Source organism: Argiope bruennichi, chromosome 6 (assembly GCF_947563725.1).
Source record: "Argiope bruennichi chromosome 6, qqArgBrue1.1, whole genome shotgun sequence".
Taxonomy (NCBI): domain Eukaryota; kingdom Metazoa; phylum Arthropoda; class Arachnida; order Araneae; family Araneidae; genus Argiope; species Argiope bruennichi.
This window is the reverse complement of record NC_079156.1, coordinates 128630866-128656170: the sequence shown is the minus strand read 5'-3', so window position 1 is coordinate 128656170 and position 25305 is coordinate 128630866. Positions and strand designations below refer to the sequence as shown.

General features: G+C 30.7%; 1 protein-coding gene across 4 annotated transcripts in view; it reads left to right on the top strand.

Moving 5' to 3' along the window:
* LOC129971124 (mechanosensory protein 2-like) overlaps positions 1 to 25305 on the top strand; it is a 116062-nt gene that overhangs the window by 73692 nt on the left and 17065 nt on the right. For all 4 annotated transcript variants that reach the window (XM_056084618.1, XM_056084616.1, XM_056084619.1 and 1 more), the window contains 2 exons: positions 21118 to 21221; positions 24735 to 24807. In XM_056084618.1, the coding sequence (XP_055940593.1) occupies positions 21118 to 21221; positions 24735 to 24807 (177 nt within the window). The remainder of the gene's footprint in view (positions 1 to 21117; positions 21222 to 24734; positions 24808 to 25305) is intronic.

Here is a 25305-nt window from a genome sequence, read left to right as displayed (position 1 = left end):
ATATGGAAGAATAACTTTAAAATAGTGTATTATATTTTAAATGTTACTTGATTCTTATTTGAATACTGAAAGATGAGCTTATCTACATGTACTGTTATTTATTATAAAACGATAAATCAGTTAATAGCTTAACTAATTTATCATAGCTTAACTAACGAAAGTTTTAGAAAATCTCATACACTTTGACCGAGTGCTAAAGAAATAAAGAAAAATTATTGTTTTTAGTTCATTTAGATGCAAATAAATAATAATATTAAAAGTAAAAATGAAGATTGAGAATTCAAGAAATTAAGAAGCTTTGCGAATACTCAAATCAAAAATAATTATTAATTATATATTTTATTTGAATTATTAATTAATTTGTCTTGAGGTGACCCACTATCAAAAAGAAATCAAATATATTACAGACTTGGAACAAAAAAGAAAAAAAAAAGATGAACTATTTAAATAAAGAATTTTGTCAAATATAAACACAGAGAAATGAAATAAGTATGATTAAATGAACAATGAAATGAAAAAAAATTATAAAAAATGACGACGACATAGTAAAAATATTGTAAAATTATGACAAAAAAATTAATCAAATCCAAGAAAGATAAAATTTGATTCAAGAAATTTTGCAATCCGCGTTTTTGTAAAAATGCAATGATAAAATAAATAAAAATTAAGAAATTAAAAAAAATTTTTAAGCAAATATTAGCAGAGCTCAGCTCATTAACATTTAATATAGTCCAGCACAAATTAGAAATGTAAATAAAATGTGAAGTTTGAGCAAATCATTAAAATCACATTGAAATAAATGATGATCAATAGAAAAAAAATACACTGCCAAATACAAAATAAAAGAAAATGCTGAATAGAAAAGAAAGAAAGAAAAAAGTCAGAGTTATCTATATGCACATTCATAAACACTTCTGGGTTTGCTTGCGTTCATTATTTGCACACGTAGCAAAAGAACGTCAAAAAGAAGATGGCTAGACCTCAAAACAGCGGTAAGAATGTCTGTAGACAATTCTTATATAAAGAGATATTCTTGAACATTGCCCATAATAAAATGAAAGAAAGAATTCATATTGTTTTGAAAGTACTAAAAAGAGATTTCGTTCATCCCAAACAGTTTTAAAGGTTCTCGGGTTGCCTACTTTGCTTATCTGTTAATATAGCCCTGAATAGCGACATTCGAAATTAAAATTATAATTATATAACATAATTATAAAACATATAAACTTAAACTACCGTTTGTTTTTATTTCAGAATTTGAACACTGGTAGCGAAAATGAGAGGGGAATAAAATTTAAAAAAAATAAATAAACTAAACAGAAATTAAAAGCAGAAATTAAACAATTTTCGGAAACTTCAAACAGGCTGCAAGATTTAAAATACCAGAATAATATAATTCACCGCTGATTTTACTGTTTTTCCATCTCAGTGATTCATCCCCATAGCAAATATAAAACTTCTAAAAGAGAAATGATCTGAAATAAATTTTGTAATGATAAAATCTAGTCCATTAAAAAAAAATTAAGCTGTTTATTTACAAATAAAAAAATGGGTCAATGTGACACATTTTATGCAATTTTAATACAAACAATAGACAAATACACAATTAGGAATGTTTAAACACATTCAAAATCCGTGATATCTAATCTTAAATAAAAAGAAAAATACATTAAAAGAAAAAAAAAGTTAAGCAAAAAAAAAGTTATTTGTAAACATTGCTCAAATTTATATTGTGATGTTTTAAATCTGAATAAAATCATGTATAATTATGAATTTTCAAATTTCATTTCAGTCATAGAAAAGCGTAATAGAAAAATAGAGAGAGCATTCATAATAAATATCGAGAGCATTATCATAGAAAAAGCATTCGTTAAGATAATGTAAGCAGTTGAAAGATACAACTGAAAACGAAAATTCTACACATTCTTCTCAGAATTTTTTAACGTATACTTGTTCAATATAAGTTAGGATTTTTTTAATATTCATGTTTTATAAAAGATATTTTATTTCATTCACACGTTAATTCAATATTCGTTATTCGTTCAATATTCGTTAATTCTGATATTCGTAACTATCATAATTCGTCATTTTAACAACTCATATTTTTAACAGAAATATTTAAATCATTTCAGTTAATTGCACACTAAAATATGTTTGAAATAATTTACTGTATTAACTACATAATAATGCTCTTTCAAGCAAAAAAAAAAAAAAAAAAAAAAAAAAAAAACGTTAAATTAAAATTGAGTAAAAAGCATTGTTCAAAAAATGCATACATGGTATCGATACACGCTTTTATTTTATGCGTCGTGTAAAATGAAAAACCCAACTCAATTTGTCTATCCCCCCCCCGCTTATTGCCGATATCCAGAATTCTGCAATTTCATACTATTATGTATTTCCGATTATAATTCACAATTTTAAAATTTTGAAGACTTTTTACAATTAATGAATAGTTACTGAATTAATTCAAATAAAATTTTGATTTCGTAATTAGCGCCATCTAGTCTGATAAAAAAATTGCTAAAAAAATTTCATGCTATTATAGATTTGCGTTGTTGGTGATGTTGGTAATGCAAATGGTGTTTTTTCGATGCTGATTACGTAAAATAATGAAAAAAATTCCGTTATTTACAGTTTTATAATAAATCGCATTTTTTTTATGAATTTAGTATATTCTGGACAGAAAAGTATTATTTATATGAACTCGATAAACATATTTATGTATTTAAAATAACAAACTGGTAGATTTCAAGGAAAAGAACGAAGAAAATATTTCACCCCAGAATATTCCTCTGGATCTGTAAATTTTCTTACTGAAGAAATCAGTTGAAACAGGATACCTCTCCTGCTTGCACGTGTTGCTGTCCGCCTTTTCACTGTCCTTATTTCTATTCCTCTATCAATGTCTTTTTCTTTATTTGTTTTGTTCTATACCGAATACACGTGTTTATATTTCGACCTGAAATTTAAAGATCATTATATTTTTAGTTCTAGTTTTTATTGCATTCATTATTATATATTTAGTTCTATCTTTTATTTTATTGGAGATTAATGCCTTTCAGAGGATGTTCTAATTCACTTAATTTTTATACTATATTTGTAGCAACTACTGTTCGTTTCAGTATTCTGAAACAACCACTATGCGACCGAGGAATTCCACCACCGAGGAATGAGGCGCATTTCCCGAATTCTTCGTCATTCTTTGACCTTGATTTCTGTCCTATTAAATACTTTTTCTTCCAATTTTTTTTTTCACGTATATGTGAGTATTGTGTCATTTCAGACCGTATTAATTTACTTTAATTCAGTCTGCGATAATCTGAGTTTATTTTATTGTTAAATGTAAACATCTCCTCCTTTCATCTTTTCTTTCACCCTTATTTTGGCTAATTAAACCCACCCTAACACAAGCGTAAAAGTGCAGAGGGTTTTAGAATCCATTGGCAAACAATATAGAATGAATAAACAACAAAGAAGCATTTCGGATTTTGTAAAAAAGTCTATTGCGTTTATTTTGACATGAAATTAGGTGATCAAGATAAGCCTTAGGCTTCCCGCAAAGTCTGTTGCATTTGTGCAGAAGAATTAAGTCATAAATTCAAGATAAAAAAATAATCTTTAAAGTTTGATATACTAATGGAAAGAACCAAAATATCAGAGTGGTGATTGTTATTTTTTACTTGTGATGTGAAAGGTTTCAATTTAAAGAACAAAAAGCAAATATCTTATCACTCCGTCTGTCATATGCCCTTTCCTTCAGGAACCTGATATACCGATTTCTCCTCCCTCTAGATAGTTTGATTTTTTTTTTAAATATTCGGATGCTGAATCTGAATGTGAAATTTATGAAATATATGACACCATTAATGATGAAATCAAACATTTCACATTGTCTGAGCTAAATGGTTTAGCCAAAGGTTTAAACCCTTTTAGGGATTTGGCAGAAGTTTTAGGTTTCAGTTTGCAAGGTAAAAATTTGCTAGACGTTGTTACATTATTTTCTGATTTTTTTTTCTTTAATTAAGAACAAGAGTTCATTCTGCATTTTCCCCTCAAGCCAGAAAATTTGTTAATTTTAACGATCCCATTCCGGTATGGTGGTTAGTTCTCGCCATCTGGGTGGGTGCAGGAAAGGTGTTAAGTCGACTACCCCCTATCGATGAAAGAAAGTGCTTCAGTGAAAGTGAAAAAAGGAAGGGAAAGGCTGTAGCATGGTCGAGATGGCCCTTAGGACTCAACCTTACTTACCCCCGACGCCGTAGCAACGGTCCGGCCTTTCAGACTTTATTCATGTGCGTCAGGGAGGATCGGAGTAGTCAATGTGGGATTATTGTGACGATATTCCAGGCCTCATAACGGTTTCAATGTCCAATATAAACCTGACATTGAAACTTTCAATGTATTCTGAATATAGTACCTACTCTTCGAGCTCTATTACGATAACTTTTGCCACTTCTCCCAGCTAATAGCCTAAATCGTTTTCGATTTCCAATGTTCTCACTGATTCCCAGGAAAGAAATCGATTTCAAAACTTTTGAAAAGATGAAAACAGCTAAAAACCCATTGAAACCTGTCGCGGATGCAGAAAATATACAGGACTTTGTTGTAACCTTCAAATTTTTGAAAATCCATCCTTCTCAACTTTTTAAACCTACATTTATGCGTCCTTAATTCACCAAAATCGGTAGGAAAAGCAGATGGAGCTGAAACAGATGATCATAATAAATTGATTTCTGCTGTGGCTGCTTAATCTGAATCTTCGGCCTCAGATAATACGTCCACTTACAATTTTGACAATAAAGGTACTGAATACAATCCCAGAGAAACAAATGTTGAAGCATCATCTGTTTAGGACCATCAACCCTATAATATTTCCAATATCATTGAAAATTCTATTCTTAAAGGCTTGAAACACACACACACACACACACACACACACACACACACACACACACACACACACATACACACACACACACACACACACACACACACACACACAGTGACTGAATTCTTTAATTAGTCAATCTTTTCATAACAAAATAAAAGCTCAGAAAGTAATAGTTGAATAATATTCCAACATACTTGAGTTAATATAATTAATTGCTGTGGCATCTTCTGATTTAATTACCATCATTTAATCCACTTGTTTGAAAATAAGGTTAACCCAATTTTCTGATGACAGAAGAAAGGTTACAGTTATGAGGGACCCTCATTAAATTTTTCTGAGAAACAATATTAGTCAGCAGCCTTTGAAAATTGATAATCTTTGACAAGTAGTAGTTTTCTTACTAATATTTACTTGAACAAGATGGCTGCACGTCAACAGCAGCACTACCAGTAATTATTTCTAAAAACTTTTTTTTTTCGTAATAATTTCTGACTTTTCTCGTTGAGGCTTCAGTGATTTAAAGCAATTAAAGGTAATAAGAATTTGTTTCTCATGGGTTATTGCTGTAATTTCTTTATGCAAATCTATTGCCATTACACAAATCTCAATTCTAGTCGATAAAGTTTCAAGGTGTATAGGATAGTGTATAGGACCTTTTCAGATAGATATAACTATTCAGATATTTTCTAGAGAGAGAAATAGGTACCTATTCAGATAGTTATAACTGTTCAGATATTTTCTAGAGAGAGAGAAATTTGTACCTATTCAGATAGATATAACTTTTCAGATATTTTCTAGAGAGAGAAATACGTAACTATTCAGATAGATATAACTATTCAGATATTTTCTAGAGAGAGAAATAAATACATGTCGAGCATTTTCTTATACTGCCCATTTGCGTTAAACAGCCACAAAATAGAGAAAACAGCCGTTTAATCATATTCCTAGTAAACTTAAAATGAAAATAAATTAACATATGAAACTGTATATTCGAATTCTTTTTAAAAAGAAGTTCAAAGATAATTTTTTAGAACTTTATTTTACGATTGCTTTGTTTCTGAATCGACAAATCACCAGAACTTTAAAAGCTAATTTGACTTCTTTTTTTTTTTTTTAAATCTTTCCGGTATTTTATTATAATCCCATTCAAGATAATTATCCATTTTCCAAAATGCAATAGAATCCTATTTGAATTTCTTCAATATTTTATTGGATGCGATAAAGGCTCTATCTTTAATGCCAGATAAGCTGCTTTCAAAGGTTCTCAAATCAATAATCGATTATTTATTTATAAATATAAGCTAGAATTGATATAAGCTTAATTGCATAAAGAATTTCGTGGGCCCTTAGACAATAGATTGAATCGAATAAAAATTCGATCGATAGAATTTAATTTTCGATCGATTTCGAATTCCAGATTTTAAACCTTCTGTCATGAATCATTAAGTTCACCCATATTTAACAAGTATTTAAAAAAAAGCACAAAATAAAAAGACTGCAGAAATGTTCGTTATTGTTTGATCCATAAGTATTTGTTTTCGGGTTGATTTTATTAACTCTTTTTACTTTTTCACTTACTGAATTTTCATTGACCTTAAGACTACAAACTTTTCTGGAAAGATGTCTTTCCCATAACTTCGTCTTAAATTTTAATGATATCATTATAGTGTGGTTACTTGTTTTTGTACGATCTTTTTCTTCCTCCTTAATAGTGTGGTTGCTCATTTTTGTATGGTCTTTTTTTTTCTTTTTCCTTTTACCCTGAATCGTGCAGTTACTTGTTTTTGTTTGATTTTTCTTTTTATTCTGAATAGTATCGTTATTCCTTTTCGTATAATCTCTTTTTATCCTGAAATGTTATTGTTTTAAAATCATTATATCTCACTCTTCTGCCATTAAACTCCAACATAGCTTTAGCGTTAAAAAAACATTCTAGAATTTGTCAAAAATATTTATTAATTTCGAATTATCAGTTATGTTGAAATAATAAAGAAATGTAATAGTCACACATAATCAATAAAAACATACCGAATGGTATGAATAATTTGTCGTGTTTGGGAAAATAAAAGTTTAAGAATCTTGCTCATTCTCTTAACATATAGATGACCAGAGAAATACTTGAGTTTTGACGACAAAGAATTTCATCCAAAAGAAGAATTCTTATTTCTTTATACCACTATCCATAATACTTTAGCCGTAAAGTAGTTTTAATGCTGATTCAGTGTTTTTTGGAAATGCCTTCCAAAGTTTTAGATGGATGATGATTGATCACAGAGAACTTTTTATCCCGGCGCTAAGTCACGAGTTTGTTTTTGTAGTCGCACCTTTTTAAAGATTCTTATCGCCTTCATTCTTTCCACCGTCCGTGGAACAAGTAAATGGCGGCTGTTAGATAGCTAAGAGATAGATCTTCAAATAAAAGCATCTTTAACTTCGATTTTAACTGTCGAGTGTCTCTTATTCGTTCCATGTGTTGTTCGTTCCATGTGTTGATTTTTTTTATCAAGTAATAGAAATAATCTTTTTAAAATATATTCTAGAAGGTGAGAATTCTTAAAAGAAATTAATAATCTGAAATGGTTGCGTTGTGATAAATTAGTCATCAATAAAATAAAAAAATTTTACACATTTTTTTTCTCCTTTTCAAAAAAAAAAAAAAAAAAAAAGATTAAAGAATGGAGATTAACATTTTATCCGAAACTATAAGAGTTGTCTAAATGGAAAGTGGACAAGTTGAATGAAAAGAATACTTTTATTGGAAATCAAAAGAAATTGCCATGGGCTTTGTAACACAGGTCCCATCGCTTAGCAAGGCAGGTCTATGCCTTTCCTGTGGAAAGATGGTAGTTGATTCTTGAGGAAGTTCTGCACAGCTTCCTTCACTTTGTCGTCCGAAGGGAAAACGTGTTTCCTGTAATGCTCTATTAAGTGTCCCAAAGATGCGGAAGTCACAGAGTGACAAATCCGGACTGTACGACGGATGTTCCAGCACTTCCCAACTGAAATTTTTTGTCGTCTGGGTTTTACAGGAAACAGGGGCAAGCATTGTCATGGAGAAAGATCTCTTGTTGTGTGAAAAGGTTTGGCAGTACTTTCCGTAGTTTCGTCAGAATACTGCAGTATTGTGTTCAATTGATAGTGCTCCCTTGGGGCAGGAAATCAATCAAGAGTGGTCCATGGCAGTCGAAGAAACAATTTCCTCTGCCACGAACAGCTTTCGCTGTTGAACGCCGTATGCAGTGCACACTTCCTGCACGCCCGTTATATCCCTGTTCGGTGACGCTGCTGTAGCTGCAGTCAGTCTAACGCAATCGCAAGTGTCCACTTTTCATTTGGGCAACCCTTATAAAATGAGGATATTTGAGACTTCACTTTACATGCAAATCAAAAATTTCTATAACAAAAGCATTATTACATTTAAAAAATCTTTTGAAAAAAGTGATAAAAAAACAAGAATAGGGAATATTGTTTCTATCTGCAATGAGGTTAATAAAATGCTATTTTATGAAGTCACATAAGTTCTAATATTGGAAATCAGAGCCTACAGTCCGAAAAAAATGCTTTCAGGAAAAAGAAACAAATATATCAGCATAATTTCAGGAAACTGGAAAAAAGCCACTAAAAATTAATAATACAAATTTTTTTAGAAAACAAATCTAGAATAAAAATAATAAAGTGCACGACGCGATAAAATAGAGAGGAATAATCATTTGTTCTGCATGTTGGATATTATCAATCGCTACGTCCCGGGTTCGAATCCCGGTTCGGGCATGGTTGTTCTTCATCTGTGTTCTATCTGTGAGGTGTGTGAATGTGCCCCCGTGTAAAAAGGGGTTGTGCAAGTGAATGTGTGAGTTTAATCTTCATATGAGTTAGAAGTCAGACTTCTGTCATCGGGTGCTCAGGGGTCTTTACCGTCAGAAGCTACTGCACCCCTCTTTTCCGTGGTAATGCGGATACGATATCATCATCATCAATCGTTACATTTCATTTGTATTAAACAATTTACTGAAATAAAGTCAGCCTACAAGAGTTATCATGTTATAATAACCTAATAATACTGGCGAAATTATTTTTCATAGAAAAATGCGCAACCCCAATTTTATTGCTTAAGTTGTTGAGTCGGCTATTCCAAACACGCCTCTGAGTTTGCATTCGGATATGTTATCGAATAAGAAAGAGAAGAAATAGAGTTTTAGCATCGATTATTGCGTTTAAATAAAAAAAAATTAATCTCAGAGTAAGAGTTCAAAATAAGAAATAATAGGTATCCAAAATAGCTGTACAATGAGATATAAAACATAATGACAGCTTCATTAAATAAAGAGGAAATTTTTAAAATTAAAGAGATTTTTTCATTTTTTTTAAAAATGCGAGCGAAATTTCTGGAATTCCTTTTAATGCATGGTATAAAAGAGAATTATAAAAAATTTCTGATTAATTGCAATATTTTTTTTAAAAACTTCGACTTCATTGAAAAGAAAAACTTTGATGAAAAATGTTTAAAAATGCTTTTTTTATCAATCAGAATTTAAAGGGGAAGAGAAAGAGAGAAATCACTTTAAAAAGACGATTTCAAATGATATCATAATGGTCTATTTTCAAATAAAATGATGAAAATTAAATTTGAAAAAAAAGGAAATGTCTTACTTTTGGGCGATGGATTCTCTAAAAACAAAAGAGTCATCAGAGTGTGCCATCTTTGGAAAATGATTCAAACTTGGTAAGTGTGGCAGAATATTAAATTCAAAATTTATTTTAAGCGATTTTTTAAAAAAAAACGCTTTTTTCCGAATTTGAGCATTATGATATCTTAGGCCGAAATTTTTGGAACAGGATTTTTTTTCCCGGAGAGGATCCTCTAATACCAGTTGATAGAAAAAAGTACTTACATGCATTTTTCGATACTCCTATTTTTTCCAATGCATTCAAACTTTTCAAAAAATAAGGCAGATAGATAATGCTGAAGCGTTTATCAATTATCCCTTTCTATATATAAGAGAAAGATAATTTTATCAATTATCCCTTTCTATATATAAGAGAAAGATAATTTTATCAATTATCCCTTTCTATATATAAGAGAAAGATAATTTTATCAATTATCCCTTTCTATATATAAGAGAAAGATAATTTCATCATTTATCCCCTTCTATATATAAGAGAAAGATAATTTTATCAATTATCCCTTTCTATATATAAGAGAAAGATAATTTCATCATTTATCCCCTTCTATATATAAGAGAAAGATAATTTCATCATTTATCCCCTTCTATACATAGATTGACTATAAGTGCTTCTCATATTCTATATTAAGCGGAATTCCATTAATTTTATACAAATAAATAAATAAAAAAAACAGGAAAATTTTGGCCAATTTAGCACTTTTAAGAAAATATTCCTGATTTAATTGTTATTATGCTTTATACTCCTGTTTGTATATGCATTTTGAATAACTTTTTATTTAAAATTCTTTCTTTGAGTTTTATAATTTTTTATTTAAACTCAAAAATTCGGTGTTAAAACTTAGATATATGATAACATATCCGTATTTAAACTCAGAGACCTGTTTTGGAAAGCCTAAAAAGAAATTTAAGACAACGAAATTGTTGTAATATACTTTTTTCCAACTTTTGCTATTTTGCATGATAATTAGATTAGATTATCATCTCAGTCTCATGACACGATTTCTCTGTAACTTTGCTATCAATGTCAGTGCCTGATAAATTTTATTCGACAGATAAAATCTTTTAAGATTCATCATATTAAATCTACACCCTCTGAACTACTAAAAAGATGTGGTAACTCAGAGGTTGTACCACTGGCCTGACCATCATTTGAGGTCGTGGCACGGAAGAGGTTCATATCTTAATATTCTCATATTGCTTCAAATTATGATAGTAATTAGCCTCACAAATTAAATTGGCTTGCTTTCTTTTAAGATGGGGAGTGATCAGTTTATATGAATTGCACATATTCTTAATTCCTGCTGTTATGTCTTGAAAAAGATTATTTTTTAAAAATAAATGCATTATTAATATTTATTTTATATTGTGTGTGTCGATTATTTAAATGTGAAATGAACATTAAAATGAGAGATTATTTAAATGTGAAATGATTATTTAAATGAGAAAAAAAAAATTAGGAAAAAAAAGCTAATAAGTTTTTCCTAAGTTTGTTTCTAATAATTGTTGTTGAGAGTTTATTTTAAAAAACTGACACGTGTAGTTGGCAATTTTCCTGAAAAATAAAACAGAAAGATTTAAAAAAAACTACTTTTACATTTTAGATCATCAATCAATGTATGAGTTTTAAAAATACTCAAATGACATCTGTTATCAGTAATCAGTTTATTTTTTATTATCATTTAAAATTTCACTTGCCTATTTTATTTTGCCATGTATGTACAGAAAAACTGAAACTGAAGACATTATCTCTATAATAAAGAAACGTGGTAAAATTAAATAAATAAAAAAGACTTGGTAGTAAAAGTAAAAAGTGTGGCCTCTTTTATAAAATAAAAAAGTTTGAAATAATAAAACAACAGAGGACAAATATCTTTTTTTGTATTTAATCTCTATTGAAACAAAAGAATTAGCAGTTATTTATTATGATTTCGGCCACTGCGAATTTACATGAATATCATAAAAGCTCTTCCATTATGAAGCTTTAAAGTGAAGTACTTCTACTTACACGTGCGATTGCATAACTGTTTTCTTTGTGGGCGTTTGACAATGGTTGGCTCCTCGTAAAAATTTATTTCGCTTCGAGAAAGTTGGCACGGTTTGATTCTGGAACAGCTTTGTTGCCAAGCAACGACGTCATAGACCCCCCCTTCGAAGTTTAATGACAGTTTATCAGATGGACTTTAATGGAATCTCTCGCATTTAAAAAAGGATGTTTGTGTACATGGAAAAGAAAATGGGTTCTTCAAGTATTTCAAGATTTTTAAAGTGAAATGAAAAGCAAACAAAAAATAAAAACAATAAAACCAGCATTTGGCATTTAAAACAACCGACATAGAATACGTTATATGAATCATTATACTTTTCATTGAGAAGATATAAGAGATTCTTTATTTCTTATACTTCTGTATGTAGGCATTGTAATATTCTTTTCTGCAAAGTATGATTTATTTTACCTCACGTTTCTTCACTTATTGCATTGCGCATAACGCTGACTAATAAAAGATGTAAGAAAAGGTTTTTATTTTCTTTTATTAACAAATATGATTTCATTAAGGTGGGTTCTTTCACTAGTCAAATTTTATTTGATATTTTGCTTACGAGCAACACAAGTATTGCACCCGTAAATTTGTTGCTTTGCATACATTCTTGGTATAGATACTGTACACCAATACAGTTCTTTCTTTCATGGTAATTACAGATACTGTACCAACAAAATTTTTTCCACCCATACTGAGACAAAATAGAAAAGACATTGACAGTAAGAACTCTTCTTTTTATAAAGGGTTGGTATAGATATTATACCATTATCATCTTTTTTTGTATACGGGGCTCGTATAAATATTGTATCAATACATTTTTTCTTATGTTTACGGGGCTTATATTTTTCTTTACGCAGTGCAATTTCTTCCCTTATATTCAGAGTTGATATTGTACAATTGACTGTACAATTCTCCCTTTTTATACAGGGAAGTTACAAACATTATACAAGTTACAAACATCGGTACTACCAAAATCTTACTTTTTATGATATAGATACTGCAGCATCTATATGGTGTAGAATATATCCCTCGAACATCCCTTGTTTGCATAATGGGGCTAGTATAAGCAATATACCGGTACCATCTTCTTTGAACAAGAAGCTGGTGTAGATGTCGTGCCAATGCAATTTTTCTTATGTAAAGGAGCTGATATAGATGCTAGTACAATTTATCTCCTTTATTCTATATTTTAGGATTTGGTATAGATACTGTAACAATACAATTCTTCCTATGTTAATTTGCCGATTATAGATATTACACAGTAAAATTCTCTTATTTTATAAGATGCTGGCATAGAATTGTACTAATAGTTTTCTTTGCATATAGAAAGGATACAGATTTTAAAGTTTGATAAATTGATATAGACAGATGATAAATATAGAGAGGATGACGAAATTTAATAAAGATGTTTCTGGAAGGGAACCCTTCCTTTAAAACTTACCTTGAAAACTCGATCTAAAGATGTAGTTCAATTTTGATCTCTCCCACGCATGAAATAAAAGTTAAAGCTCTCGCCACTTCTGTACAGCGCAACATTGAAACATGCATGCATTCAGCTGTTGTCGCATTTGTTATAAAGAGAAAGCTCAGTTGAAAAGGATCCATTTTCCTTGAATCGCAGCCATAAATGCAAGATTCATCATCGTCAAAATCCTTTTCAAAAATTTTTCTTCGATTTCAGCACTTTGAAGAAAATAGAAAGTTAGAGTTTCAGCACACATTTGGCTAACACGTGTCTCATCTATAAATCTTCAGTTAGAATGGGTTGAACTGAACCATAGCTAATCCTATATGATTCAAGTAATGCACGAAATGTGATTTAATGTATTCACGCTCAAAGGAATGTCTGTCTTGGAGTTTTTGTTATAAGGCAATATTTTGGAAGTCATTATTTCGATACTTTCAGCCATATGGCCGTGTTAGGAGCAACTGAAATATAGGGTGTTCATTAATTATTGTCGGGGTTTCCGTACCCCATAACTTTCGGATAAAAAATATTACGCAAAAACCGATTACGTATTCGTAAATTACAACTCAAAGAATTTTATTAACGATATTAAAGTGTAAAGCTTGCACAATTTGCACTTTGTAGGCATTCAGCTGAAGGCGATTATGTATTCGTAAATTCGCTGAACAAATTTTGACTTTTGATAATCGTGCGGGTTCTCCAAACCCCATATTCTACAGTGATGTTTATTCACTTTTTCTGTCACATGAAAAGTGGATTCGTCACTGAAGAACCATTTCCGAAGGTAATTTTCATCATCCTCAATTCGAGTCAAAATTTGTTCAGCGAATTTACGAATACATAATCGCCTTCAGCTGAATGCAAATTGTGCAAGCTTTACACTTTAATATCGTTAATAAAATTCTTTGAGTTGTAATTTACGAATACGTAATCGGTTTTTGCGTAATTTTTTTTTATTCGAAAGTTATGAGGTACGGAAACCCCGACAATAATTAATGAACACCCTGTATAATATGCCCCAGCATTCAACACCCACATTTTTAAGTCTCATCGCAAGTATCGCTAACATTTTGGTAGAATCCTGTACTTAACATTTTTTGCCTTTAGAAATGCGACGGCAGCAGAGGGTACATATTTTACTACACATGTACATATTAAGAGTACTTCTGTACAGCAGTGGCGGAAATTGCTGTGTTTCACGTACATGTTAAGAACGGAAAGCTATGCATAGTATATTTAGATCTATATATTAATATTTAGATATAATACATACATACATATATATAAAGATATATATAATATATTAAGATAAATATCTTAAATTTGGGATGCGATTTTGTGACTACAATTGTAGTTCTGCTTCAGATTTTGGTTTAAACAGCCATACATTCAGTTTTCTATCACTTGTTGACCGTTATCCCAGCGATTAATCTCAAAAAGAAAAAAATCTATAGATTCCGTTCTAACAAATTCTTTCGTAACTATTGTTCGCCAATGGAACATATTGAATAATTCACGAGCACATTTATTAGAGAGCATCAAGAAAGTTCCGAGGGATCATTCTACTGTTCGAAGCAGAAACTTTTTTCAGCAGTTGTTATATAAAATATTTTATGCAGTGTTGCTATTATTGTGTAACGGCCACATTCAAAAATCATCCACAAGTCATTATTTTTTCTTGAATATTTATTCAGTTATTTTTCGTTTTATTTTAACTAAAAAAATGAAGAAATCTATAAAAAGTACGATGGTTTTCAAAACCTTATAATATCTGTATATATTTATTTGCAACTTTTATCTATCTAAATATTTTAAAATCACAATATTCTCGTGCCGTCTTGGGCATCTATATCAGAGGGCTGCGGGTTCGAGACCTTCTTTTTTTTCTTCTTTTTTTTTTTTTTTTTTTTTTTGTATTGGTTTCGTGATATTCAAGTACGTTGAAGATCAAATGCCCTCTTATCATTATGTTAAGAAAGTTTCTAGAGTGATGGCTCGGATGTCGTTCTCGTTGTCTACCAATGGATGAAAATCGCGAAGTCCGTCCCAAAATAGCCTTCATGTTGCTTGAAGTCTGGATTTTAATATAATTCTGCTAAATCAAGAAAAATGCGTCATACATTTTTAGCTATTACTATTTACTTTTCGTTTTTGCTATTTATTTTTTATTTGAGTGCTAGTTCTTTCTATAGAAGAAAAGAGAAGATGTTGTCTCCCCAGAATTTTCCCGCGTGTTCTCTAATAAAAGGTGTTACCTACCACCTCACTGAAAAAAATGTATGTATTGTGGGCAAGACCGTGAATGCCAAGCATGTTCAGATTTTTATTTTCAGACTCCCACACATGAGAATTGTATGCTTCGTAGTATAAAGAAAGACTTGTACTTGTGTACGAATTTCATGCCATTGGCGGAATAGGTTTGGAATATCGATCGTTGGCGCCAATCTGGAGATCATGGGGATTATTGGCTTATATTCGGTTAATACACAAATTCCAGAAACTCGAATATGCATTTTGGATGCTTGCTTTTTGACAGAATGAAACTGAAATGTGATACAGAACTACACTCTTGTAATCACAAGGCCACATGTCAGATTTCATTTATATGAACATTGTGTTTTTGAATTATTGAGTTTACATATATGTGATAGTGTAGAACGATTGACGATTAATTTCTTGACGGAATGGGTTCAGAATTCGATAATAATCTTCATATTCAATCTATAAACTAAATTTTCTTTATCTAAGTTCTTATGTTTTTGAATTATCGCGTTTACATGAATGACAAGTACAGACAGACAAACGGTCAGTTTTTTAATGGATTTGATCCCAAATATGATACGTATCTACATATTAGATCTTAAACCTGTGTACCAAACTTTATCCATCTTGATCTATATATTTTCTATCTATCCTTTTCATTTGTAAACGGTCAGACAGATTACCTATGAATAGATTTTTGCCAAAATTTGATAGATATCTGTAAATGTAGTGTTAAGTCTATATACCAAATTTCATACTTCTAGCTCAAAGTATTTTTCAGCTACCGTGATCACATATAGGAATAAGACGAGAAATGCGTTTTTCGGCTTAGGAGATTCGTCAAAATCTTGAGATCAGAATTTTTTTGATGATTACAATACTTTATCTTTTTAAATTTGTATACCAAAGAGTAGATTAATTATATTTTTAAACAAATTAACATATTACTCAGTTTCCAGTTTATATATAATTTTTAGAAGGCGTCAAAACTGTTTTCTTCAAATTAAGGTTTTCAAATTAATGCCACAAAAATTCAAAATTAAAGAATATTAAAAAAAGCGATAAAACATCTATGGTAAAACTAAATCCATCGAGTTTTTCTTTAATTTGGAAATTAAAATAAGGATGCCAAACATTAAGCTGCAAAACGCATTTGAAAATAACATTTGAAAAAATAAATATTTTTGTGGAAGCATAGCAAAAATTGAAGAGAGAAAACACGATACTTTTAATACTCCTTTCGATTAATGAAAAGCTATTTTTGTGATCGAAAACAAAGAACCTTGCCGTTGATGATTCGCCTTCAATACTTTTTCCTGGTGATTGTTTCTGCAATTTCACTTTCAAGAATTTCTTGAAACTAAAAGCATTTACCTATCATTACACAGTACCTGGTTTTTCGAATTTGAATAATCAGCATCGGCATTTACAAATGTTTTAGAAATTTTTAAAACAATAAACCGCAATTCGTTATCATACGCAAAAAAGAAAGCAAACGATTATTCAGGAAAAGAATGTTTTCACGATTGGTTGCCACATGCTAAAAGAGTCTTTAAAATGTTTCCTTCCTCCTTTCAAAAACATTTGTTCCAAAAATACATTACGAGTTTTTTAAGTAAAGGAAAAAAAATAATAAGTAAGATCTCTCGTCTTTTACTGAATATCTCAATGCCAACTCATTTTTTTTCTTCAATAGTTTGTACTAACGAGGTTTAACAATGTTTTTAGCTTTTAAAGCACACAGTTTGAAGGCTTCATTTTCACCTGACTTGATGTTATTTTAACAACTTTTTTCAGCTGCGTTTAATCTTTTAGCTTACTGTGTTTGACAATAAGTAAACATTTTCCATTCTCCTTAGAGCACGAGCTCTCTGTTTCTTTGAATAATACATTTTTCTCTTTTCCATACAAAAGTCGTTTCATTGTTAAAATTCTGATGCATCTGCTTCAATGTTTTGACTTACACAATTCACCGAGCTTATTCGTTCTTAAATTTCTTTCTCTAGCGATCCCTTTTCGAGGGAAGGATGTGACCTTATTTTCGTGCGTAGAACTTGGCATGATTCCAAATTTTCTAAATAAATGAGAAAAACCACCGGCTACTCGGGAATTATAACTATGGGGTGTTTAATTTAACTTACATTGTGCAGTGATATCTTTCGGCATGCCTGGAAGTTTTACTATTCTAATTAATTTTGAAAGATTTAATTGTTAATAAATAAAAAATAAAAAAAAATAAAAAAAATTTAGTGATTTGTTACGGACACGTTTGAACAAAGGAACTGTAACTAAGCGATTACTAATTTATAATTATTTTTCATAAAAATAAATAAATAAACGCTTTTGATTATTTTCTTACTTTTCTTTCTGTTTGTCTTTTAAAGACCTTTTGTTTGTAGCTGAACAATTAAAAAAATATATAAAATTTAAGCTTAAAATATATACACACTGCCGCCTTCGGTGATCAATATTTCACACGCCATATCAGTAACCTTAATTGAGTAATGTCAGTGAAATTTAATAGACACCTTACCACGCGAAATGAAAATATTATTTTAAATTATACCTGAATAATTAACATAGAGCACTTTTATTCGTTTGCTATATATGCAAAGTGGTGAATAAAGTTGTCGAAATAGGTCAAGTTTCTTAAAATTCGTCGAACTTTTGGTTTGTAATATCTAACAAAAATAGAAAGTCTAGCGACAATATCGCGTCGTATCTCCATGCCATTTTGTATCCATGGGAGAAGCGAGAACTTGCTTACTTATATGGCAGCTTTTTATTCCCATATCTGAGATGCCCCCCGATGCTATTGTTGTAATTGTAAAGAGTTGTCTTAATTTCCGCAGTCTGTGCTTTTAGTGACTCAGAGTTATCAAATGCGAAAATCTTTCTATTCGAACAATTGTACAAATTGTAAACAAACTTTTAAGATATTAATGCCAGACATATTTCAGCATCAATTAATGCATAACTTCGTTTAGAAGACATGCGCAATTACGTTTCTCACGTGATAGTGATATTTTAAGAATTTTCGGGCCACCCAAGTTATTGCCAAAGAATAGGTTAAAAAAAATACCAGAAACTGTGAGTGCATCGAGGGAAAACCATCCTCTCGTTCGCGCGTCGGAACACCTGGGGGATATATTTAGGGCGGAGAAGGATTGCGTCGTTGAGGAAGAAGCGAGAGAATAACGAAGCTCCGTGTGTGAGAATGAAGCGCTCGTCTAAACACAAACACCGTTCAACAGATGCGTTCCTTGTTGACAGACACCGCTATGATTCACTCTTCCAGGTTACAAAGACCAGGCGTGTTTTGTGGAGGATTCCCTCCTGCAATTCCGAATGAATTCTTTTGACCTTTCCCTGAGAAATTTATTTGTTACGTTTATTGCTTCAAAACGTTCGTTTTATTAGTAAAGGATTCCCTTATAGGTTTTCAAATGGATTCTTTCAAATTTTTTGAGAAATTTATAAGTTCCGTTTATTGTTTTAATTATTTCTTCAATTCTTTTCATTTTGTTCAGTTTTTTACATTTCTAGGAGGATTCTTTTCCAAGATTCCAAACAGATTCTTTCAAACTTTTTCAGAAATTTATTAGTTTCGTTTATTGTTTTTAATTGTTCTTTCAATTCGTTTCCTTTCGTTCAATTCGTTACATTTCTAGAAGGATTCTTTCCCAGGATTCCGAACAGATTCTTTCAAATTTTTTCAGAAATTTATTAGTTTTGTTTATTTTTTAATTGTTCGTTCAATTCGTTTCATTTCTTCAATTCGTTACGTTTCTAGGGGAATTCTTTCTTAGGATTCCTAACAGTTTCTTTCAAACTTTTTCATAATTTTTTTTGTTTCGTTTTGTTTTAAATCATTCATTTTATTAGTGGAGGATTCCAAAGGAATTTTTACAAACTTTTTGAAAAATGTGTTTCTTTCGTTTATCGTCTTAAATCGTTTGTTCAATTTGTTTCATTAGAGGAGGATTCATTCCTTGCCTTCCAAACGGATTCTTTCGAACTTTTTGAGAAATTTATTTATTTCGTTTATTGTTTCAAATCGTTTGTTCGATTCGTTTCATTAGTGAATGATTTCCTCCTAGAAATCTGAAAGGACTCTCAAACTTTTTGAGATTTTTTTTTTCGTTTTTTGTTTTCACGTCATTTGTTCAATTCGTTTTATTAGAGGAGGACTCCCTCTGGGCATCATGAGCGGATTCTTGCGACCTTTTTGAAAAATTTATTTGTTTCGCTTACTAAATCATTCGTCCAAATTTGTGTCAATAATAGAGGATTCCCTCCTCAGATAGATTTCCGGAAGGAGTCTTTCTTTCTTTTTTTATTTTCATATAACTCAATTAATTCGTTTCATTAGAAGAGGATTCCACCTTGGTATCACGAACGGATTCTTTTGAGATTTAAAAAAAAAAAATATTTGATTCGTTTATTGTTTTAAATTTTTTGTTCAGTTTGTTCGTTAGTGAAGGATTCTTTCCTAGGATTCCGAATGGATTCTTCCAAACTTTTTGAGAATTTTTTCTTATTTTTTATTTTCATATACTTTGCTTAATTCGTTTCATTAGCGAAATATCTCCTGTTGGTATCATGAACAGATTCTTTCGACAGTTTTAAGAAATTTGTTTCGTTTTTTGGTTTTTAATTGTTCGTTCAATCCGCTTCATTAATGGATGATTCCTTTCTGGAATTACGAAAATAATTTTTCGAGTAAGATAGTTCGATCTCAGCTAATATTAGAGGTGTGTATGTTGTCGTTATAGTAGTCACACCATTTGACCTGGAGATGCAAAATCTGATACAAATATTCGTTGGAGGGTGGGTATTTTAAAATTTTAATTAATGAAAAATTTAATGAAATTTGGATGTTTTTAGCAGAAACTCCGAACATATTTTTGCAACAAAAAAAATTGTCTTTTTAATAATTCCCCAGTTTATTAGGTATGAAATTTTTTCTTAAATTTTGATTCACACACACACGCACACACACACACACACACACACACACACACACACACACACACACACACACATATATATATATATATATATATATGCTTATTTTTCGGCAATAATGTTCATTTTTACAATGCAATTCAATTTTCATTGCTTCGTTAAATAATTATTTGCTCATACTTTTTTCCTTTATTGAATGCTAAGGAGGAAAGATATTATTTATTATTTGTGTGATTTATTTGAGGAATAAGAAAGAAGAGTTACAGTGCTGCGAAAGACAGTGAGCAATTTGAAGATAGATTACCCGAACACAAGCTTTTGCTGCGGAATGATGTCATGGGACTCGATTCCATTTGGAAGGTTCATGCATGTACAAAATAAAATAGGTGTAAGGATGTTAGAAGCCGAATAATATATATGTTAGCCCGAATTTGATACTTAAGATACTTAATTGAGAGAGTCATGTGCATCAAGATATGCCTAAAAAGATTTAATAGAAATCATGTGCAACCAATATTCGAGACAAACCAACGGCAAGTTTAGAGCAAACAATTCTGAATAAAGAGTGCACTATTTTCTTGGCCACGTCATTTTCCAAAAAGTTTTATATCTGTTATCCTTATAGTTCATAACATTCTACCATTTTTTTAAAAAAAATAGTTGTCAGTTTCTGAAGACTGTGTATAATCTCTCGTGTCTGCTTTCTTTTAAATGATTAGACGCATTGACTTTTATGAATTTATTTATGCTATTTTTAATTCTAGCTCTTTGAAGTAACGACTCATCTTTTTTTCTTTCCAGCCAACACGAACGAAGGCCCGGGTCTGTGTGCACTCCTGATCACTTGTTTCTCCTACCTCATCATCATCATCACTTTCCCCGTTTCATTGCTGTTCTGCGTAAAGGTATGCATGTGGGCTTCAAAATTTCCATGATTCGTGCTTGATGGATGACAATCAATCAGCATGACTTATAGCTGTTTTATGCCAATTCCATTATGCGAAGTTTTCAATGACATCATTTAGCAAGCATACCAAGGGATACAGAAGGAAAAATTAAAAATGTATATCATAAAAGAGAATGGCAACAGATATGATAGCATGCTAGTATCGTTAAGTTTGGTGCTTTTTTTTAAATTTAATTTCATAACAGGGTTAGAAAATCGAAGCACAGTAAAATCTCGATTATCAGCTGTTAATTCGCGAAATGGCTGGGAAAAAAAAGAAAGAAATCTAAAATTTGTTGAATAACTTTTATTTAGAGTGCGAGCGCATATTTAAAATAAATGATCGATTATGTACAAATTAAATTGCATGTAAATTAAACAAGTTAATAAAGGGCATATTTCTCTACAAAAAAGTTTTTCTCTTTTTTCTTTTTTTCCCCCTCTATAAAAGAAAAAAAAAAAAGATTGGTTATAATTTTTTGTATGTTACCATTTTGTAATTACACCCTAATTGCTGATGATTCTTCTAATAAATTCTCTTCAAAAGTTGTATTCGCTCCATCTATACATAATCAGACGTCAACGCGACATTCCTTGAACATAAGGTTGTTGTTGTTTCTGATGGTACTTGCCATGGACAAGCCCGCTGATTTCAAATTCAGCGATTTTAAGCCGGGAGAGAGCGTATCTTATTTCAGAAGCGCTAACTAGAGACAAGAGTACGTCTTAGCTACTCAAGTATCACATTCGCTTGCACAGCTCCTTTTTACAAGGGGGTACATTCACACATTTCAGAGATCGAACAAATGAAGAACAACCATGCCCGAACCGGGACTCGAACTGAGGACGCCCAGATCACGGGGAAGAAGCGCTACCCCTGTGCCAGGACGTTGGCATAATTATAAAATTAATTAAGATTTAAATTTTATTAAGAGATATTTTTACATATATGTACCACTTCCTTAAAAAAATATGTAATCCAAGCTGTTCTGTCGATTCTTAAAGTTAGCAATTATTGCAATAGTAAGAATTTGCTTTTCTTAAAATATTCATTCACTCATTAATGATTCATTATGGAAATAAGAAACTTGAATATCTACTATAACATGATATTATGATTTCCAGTCTTAAATATAAACTCGTTGTGACAATTAGATCTATTTTGTACAACATTAATACAATATATTAAGTCTTTTATTATTTTAATTACTTCTAGAATTTATTTTTTCTTGAATTCTCGGTGTGATTCAGAAAGCAAATCTAGCCTAGAAATGGAATTCCGATTAGACATCTCTATAGTGCCGCTGAGTTGAGTTGTGCTGCAGGCTGACAGATTAAAAAAAATGTTATTAGCCTGTTTTTAATTAATTTTTTATGTATAATCTTTTAAAAGCATGGCGTTTATTTTGGGTTACAGCTATCCAGTTTTGCATGCTAGCTTGAAATGTATTGAATGCATCGCATCTATTTAATTTTGCAATCCATTATGCATCTTATACATAAAAAAAGGACATAATGTCACAGCACAGTGTAAGACAGTATGTAGTAATATATAAATAGAATACGTAGTTCTGCATGTTATATGGAAGTGATGTCCTGCTGATTGATTTTATTAAGCAAATGCTTACTTAAGAAATTTATTGTGCAGGACAATATTAAGTCTCCTAAAGACCTTTAAAGAAAGCAAATCATTGAACCGCCTTTGCATCCAAACATTCAAAAATCAATTTTTTTTATCCATTTTAATTTAATCTTTATATAAGTTGTTTAAAGTAGCAAATTGTGACAAACAGATAAATTCATCTTAAATTTAGATTACTTTCTAAAAAGTCGATTTCAGTACATCACGTATAAAAAAAGCAATCAGAAAACTAAAAATAATTTTAAACAAAATAGTTATTAAAATATATGGCCAAACTTTTCTTAATGCAGTCTAAATAATATTTATTAATAAGATTGGACATTTTTTAGAATTATAAAATACCACATCTTTTTAGAATTATGAATGAATATAACTTAACACTTCCAAAGATAATTACTCTCAAGAAATTTTTTTAAAAAATCCAACACAAAACTCATAAAAATCCTACAATCAAGGAACAAATTAACTATGCGCGCGGCACTGGAATATGTGCCTTTCCTTTATCTACTACAAAACGGACTTTGCCGCTTAAAAGAACGATGGACTCAGATACTTTTGCGAATTATTCACTTAGGATTCGGAAATTTTTTACGCATATGTATTAAAATATAAATGCATCAAATTTCTTAATTTTTTTCTTATTACCCAATGCAAATATTTTTTCAACAGAACTATGTATAATTTTGTAATTCCAATTAAACTTAATTTTTTTAGAAATATTTTTATGCACGCTTACTGAAATTTCATAGGAATTTTATGCTTTTCTGAACTAAAATTGACTTTTAACAATCTAAAAAAACTTGAAAAATAAAATGCATATCCCGTTTTCTTTTGATGTTTGCCCGAAATCTTTATTATCAATTTCATTTAATTTCTTCAAAAATTAAGACACCTGGAACATTTCAAAGATATTTAAATCTCATTATAATATCATTTTGAGGAAAGTCATTAAGATGTACTATTTTTCCTCTTAACCCTTCAAACATTTATTTTATTGAACAAAGCATTTTATAACACTTAGTTGAATATAAATATATATTTTGGTAATGAAAAGATAAAAATAAAATTTCACATTTTCGTCCATTTTTGCTTATTTCAAAGTCCATTGTTCCCTTAAACTTCCCCCTTTCCACCGAAATTCAAATTGCATCTGAATAATTGCTTCAAGTTAAAGTTTAATCTCAAATAAGAAATCTTAACCCAACTGACGCACCCATGGTGCGTTACTTCTGTTTTTCCCTCTGCTACCAACTACCTCAAATTCAGTAAAAGTGCCTAGGCATTAAAGCTCTTTACACATCTAATTCAAGAGATAATTAATTAATCATATGTTCCAAAAATGTAAAGTAATGATTCAAAATTAATTTAACCAGTATTTAATTTTAATTTGAAGAAGTTAGATTGCACGTTTTTTATAATTAAATAAAATCACAAAATAACATAAAAACTGCAAACAATTCTTTCTATAAATTTATGAGGTTCTTATGCAGTTGCTTAATTTGCTGTTATTGTCGAGTTGTTTTCAATTAATACTCTGACCTTGTTATAGTGCATGAAGTAATCTGCAATGAGGTGCTGACATGAATTATTAACGTAATGCAGCATCCACTGTTCTGCAAAAGAGTATTCAAGATTTTTTTTTTAAATCGCATTTTTAAAATTCTTTGACAATATTTCTGATATCATCAGAATGAAGTGACTTTTTATGCATTTTTACGAAACTATTTTTGCAAATTCCTTAACTGCGACCTGCATTCTGCAAGGGCGCAGTTATGTATGGGTAGTCACGAGTTCTCACTCGTGACTGATTGCCTTTTGTTTCTTTTGCAGGTGGTCCAGGAGTACGAGCGCGCGGTGATATTCCGGCTGGGGCGGCTCATGAAGGGCGGAGCCAAAGGACCGGGTAAGTGCTGGGGCTAAAAATAGCCCCTGCATCTCGCAATCGATCGTGCGGAGTGGACTTCTTCGCTATTCTTGGTCACTTCTTTTGTTTACTTTTGCACTTTTTTTGTTTGCTTTTTCCTTTTTTGTTGTTGTTTTCTTTCATTGATTTATGTGGCTTCCATCTTACTCTTCCAAAAAAAAAAAAAAAATGAGTGCAGGCACGCCCTTGTCTTTTGCAGACACGAGCGTCATTGAGGGTGGGCGGAGATGGACAAATCCGGTGACCGAAAAACCTCAATTAAATGAAGTGGAAACAACTGTTGTGCGTGTTTGCTTTTTTTTTTCAGTTGATAAAAATGGAAACAACAATATAATTTGGGAGATCTGAGAATGTGTTACATGGATTTGATTTTGTACTACCTTATAACTGTATATTTATTATTTTTATTGCATTTTAATAAATCGTGAATATTTAACGAACAGTTGAAAAATAAAGAGACACAAAGCGAAGCAAAAG